The sequence below is a fragment of the Chiloscyllium plagiosum genome, chromosome 51 (genome assembly GCF_004010195.1).
Source record: "Chiloscyllium plagiosum isolate BGI_BamShark_2017 chromosome 51, ASM401019v2, whole genome shotgun sequence".
Classification (NCBI taxonomy): domain Eukaryota; kingdom Metazoa; phylum Chordata; class Chondrichthyes; order Orectolobiformes; family Hemiscylliidae; genus Chiloscyllium; species Chiloscyllium plagiosum.
Window position 1 is genome coordinate 3,683,653 of NC_057760.1, and position 2,249 is coordinate 3,685,901.

At 51.4% G+C, this 2,249-nt stretch overlaps 1 protein-coding gene across 1 annotated transcript; it reads right to left on the bottom strand.

The window, feature by feature from the left end:
* Window positions 1-234: 234 nt before the first annotated feature.
* On the bottom strand, window positions 235-1,678 carry LOC122544783 (E3 SUMO-protein ligase PIAS1-like). Its single transcript, XM_043684112.1, has 2 exons — window positions 1,186-1,678; window positions 235-347 (listed from the first exon to the last, which is right to left on the bottom strand). Exons 1-2 carry the CDS (start codon window positions 1,640-1,642, stop codon window positions 259-261), a joined length of 546 nt encoding a protein of 181 aa, XP_043540047.1. The 5' UTR covers window positions 1,643-1,678; the 3' UTR covers window positions 235-258.
* Window positions 1,679-2,249: the final 571 nt, after the last annotated feature.

Genomic DNA, 2,249 nt, shown 5'->3' on the forward strand with positions numbered 1-2,249 from the left:
GGAACTAGTGGGACTTGAACCTGGTCTTCCAGAGTCTTAGGCTGGGACACCAACAGTCCTTGCCTGATCTCTACAACAGCAACTCTTTCCCTCACCCCATCTTACCCTCTTACTCCAAACCACTCTTCCTCACACCAGCCTCTCGCCACTATTCCCTCCCACCCCTCAGTCCCCTTCCATCACACTGTCCATTCATGCTGCTGAAAAGTCTCTCTCTGATAACTTACTGTACTGTTTGGGTGAAAGGTTTTCACACTCTCACCTGGATGAGCAGATCTGTTGAACTTGCTGTGGGGTCAATGCAAACGTAACAACAGCTTCCTCAAACCGCTGCCCATTACTTGATACTGTATAAAAAGAAAGCAGAAAGGAAACAATAGAGATACCAGCTCATAATCATCAACAAATAATACCGGCCTGTGAAACTAAAAGATAACAAAGAACCAGGGACGCTGGAACTCTTGAAACGTAAACAGCAACTGGAGAAATGCAGCAGGTCTGGTAGCATCTACAGAGAAAAACCAGAATTAATGTTCCCAGTCTAGTTTTAAGAAATCTCCCTTCCCTTCCCCCATCACACTGGCCCTCTCTGCTCTCCCCTTCCTGCCCTTCACAGCTTCCTCCTCCCCTGTTGCTCTATCTTACTGACTGACTTGGAGAGAGGTCAAACCTGTCCATACTGTTAACACAGCACCATGTATGGGTGTAAGCAATTCTGCACATGCTGCAACATGGGGACTTCGGTCCCATTTTCGTTCTGGTCTTTATAAAATACATGTCATCTGATATTGCAGTTCTACAAAATTTGTCTCAGTTGGCTGGACAGCCAGCTTATGACGCTAAGAGATACCAACAATATGGGCTCAATTCCTGCAATGACCGAGGTCACCATGAAGGACTCGCCTTCACAGTCTCTCCCGTTACCAGAGGTGTGGGGACCCTCAGGTTAAATCACCACCAGTTGCCTCTTGTGAATGAGTGAGCATCCCTATAGTCCAGTAAGACTATGGCAACTTTACTTTTACCTTGCCTTTAGGCCAAAGAGCAACCCAACAAACTCTGGCCATGCCGGGTACAGGATGATCACTGGCCAACAATATTGGCTCTTCCAATTCCATTGATTTCCCCTTCCCTCCCCTCCACCCCACACTCCACGTTCCAGACCATTTGTCACCATGGCTTTACCTAATGTGGTCGGTTTGGTCAGCTCATCATAGATGTCATAAAATGGCAGTCTCCTCATTTTGACGTCTGGATGCACTGGAGGCGACAGATGTTGTAAATCTAATTCTCGCTTGGGAGTGAGCATGCTGAGAGGAGACAGCAGTGGGGACACCAAGGCCGAGGCAGCAGAGGTACTGTAGTGAAGCTGTGGGTTGCTGCTGAGGGCCAGCGACGCACTGGCTGAGGGGTGAGCTGCGGCATTCTGGACAGACAGTAAAGGCAACTCCATGGTGGCGTGGCTCTTGCGTGGGAAGCGGCGCCTGTAGAGCTCTTTGATTTTCATGTGCACAGCTGGACTGCAGCCAGACTTCAGCATGTACAGCACTTTGGTCAGCAGCTCGTGTTTACGGCCTGTCTTATTCCGGCCAGAGAATCCCAGCAGCACTTGGAGTTCCGACACTCTAAAGCTCATCACCATGTGCTGCAAAACAAAGAAGCTGTTTGAGTAGGGACTAGGTAGGCCAGAGAAGAGTGGGGAAAAGGTGGGGGCTGCAGAACCGGAAATGGTTGAGTGTCAGGGAGGGGCGTCAGGGGAGAGTGTAATTTATCAGGGTGACTGACAAGATGCCAGGGAAATGGAGGAGGGGGGGGCTGTGTGGGTGTTGGTAAGAGTGACTGTTGGGATGTGGGAATAAAAGCTGGAGATGATGGCAAGCAGTTGAGGAGCAGGAGGTATGGGATGAGGGAAGAGGTTGGCACATCAATGAGGGGCCAGGGGCGCCTATTGGGGAGGGAGAGGTGGTGGTGGGACACATTGGGTGTGGGGAGTGAGTAGAAGGCAGGCAGTGGGGCAAATAGAGTGACAGTGGGTATCTGTGCACTTGGGCATAGGTTGAGATGCATCAGTGGAGAGGGCGGGTGTCAAAAGAGGGAGGGATGTTCTCAGTGGGAGGTGGGGCAGCTGGGGATTGCGGTTCTATGGGGTACGGCCGTTGGGCGCGCGGGTGTATGAGAATGACGGAGTGGGCGGGGTCTATGGGGTACGGCCGTTGGGCGCGCGGGTGTATGAGAATGACGGAGTGGGC

Coding starts and splice junctions, on each gene's coding strand:
- LOC122544783 (XM_043684112.1), bottom strand. CDS start 1,642: ATGGTGATGAGCTTTAGAGTGTCGGAACTCCAAGTGCTGCTGGGATTC. Junction 348..1,185: donor GACCAAACCGACCACATTAG/GTAAAGCCATGG, acceptor CTTTTTATACAG/TATCAAGTAATGGGCAGCGG.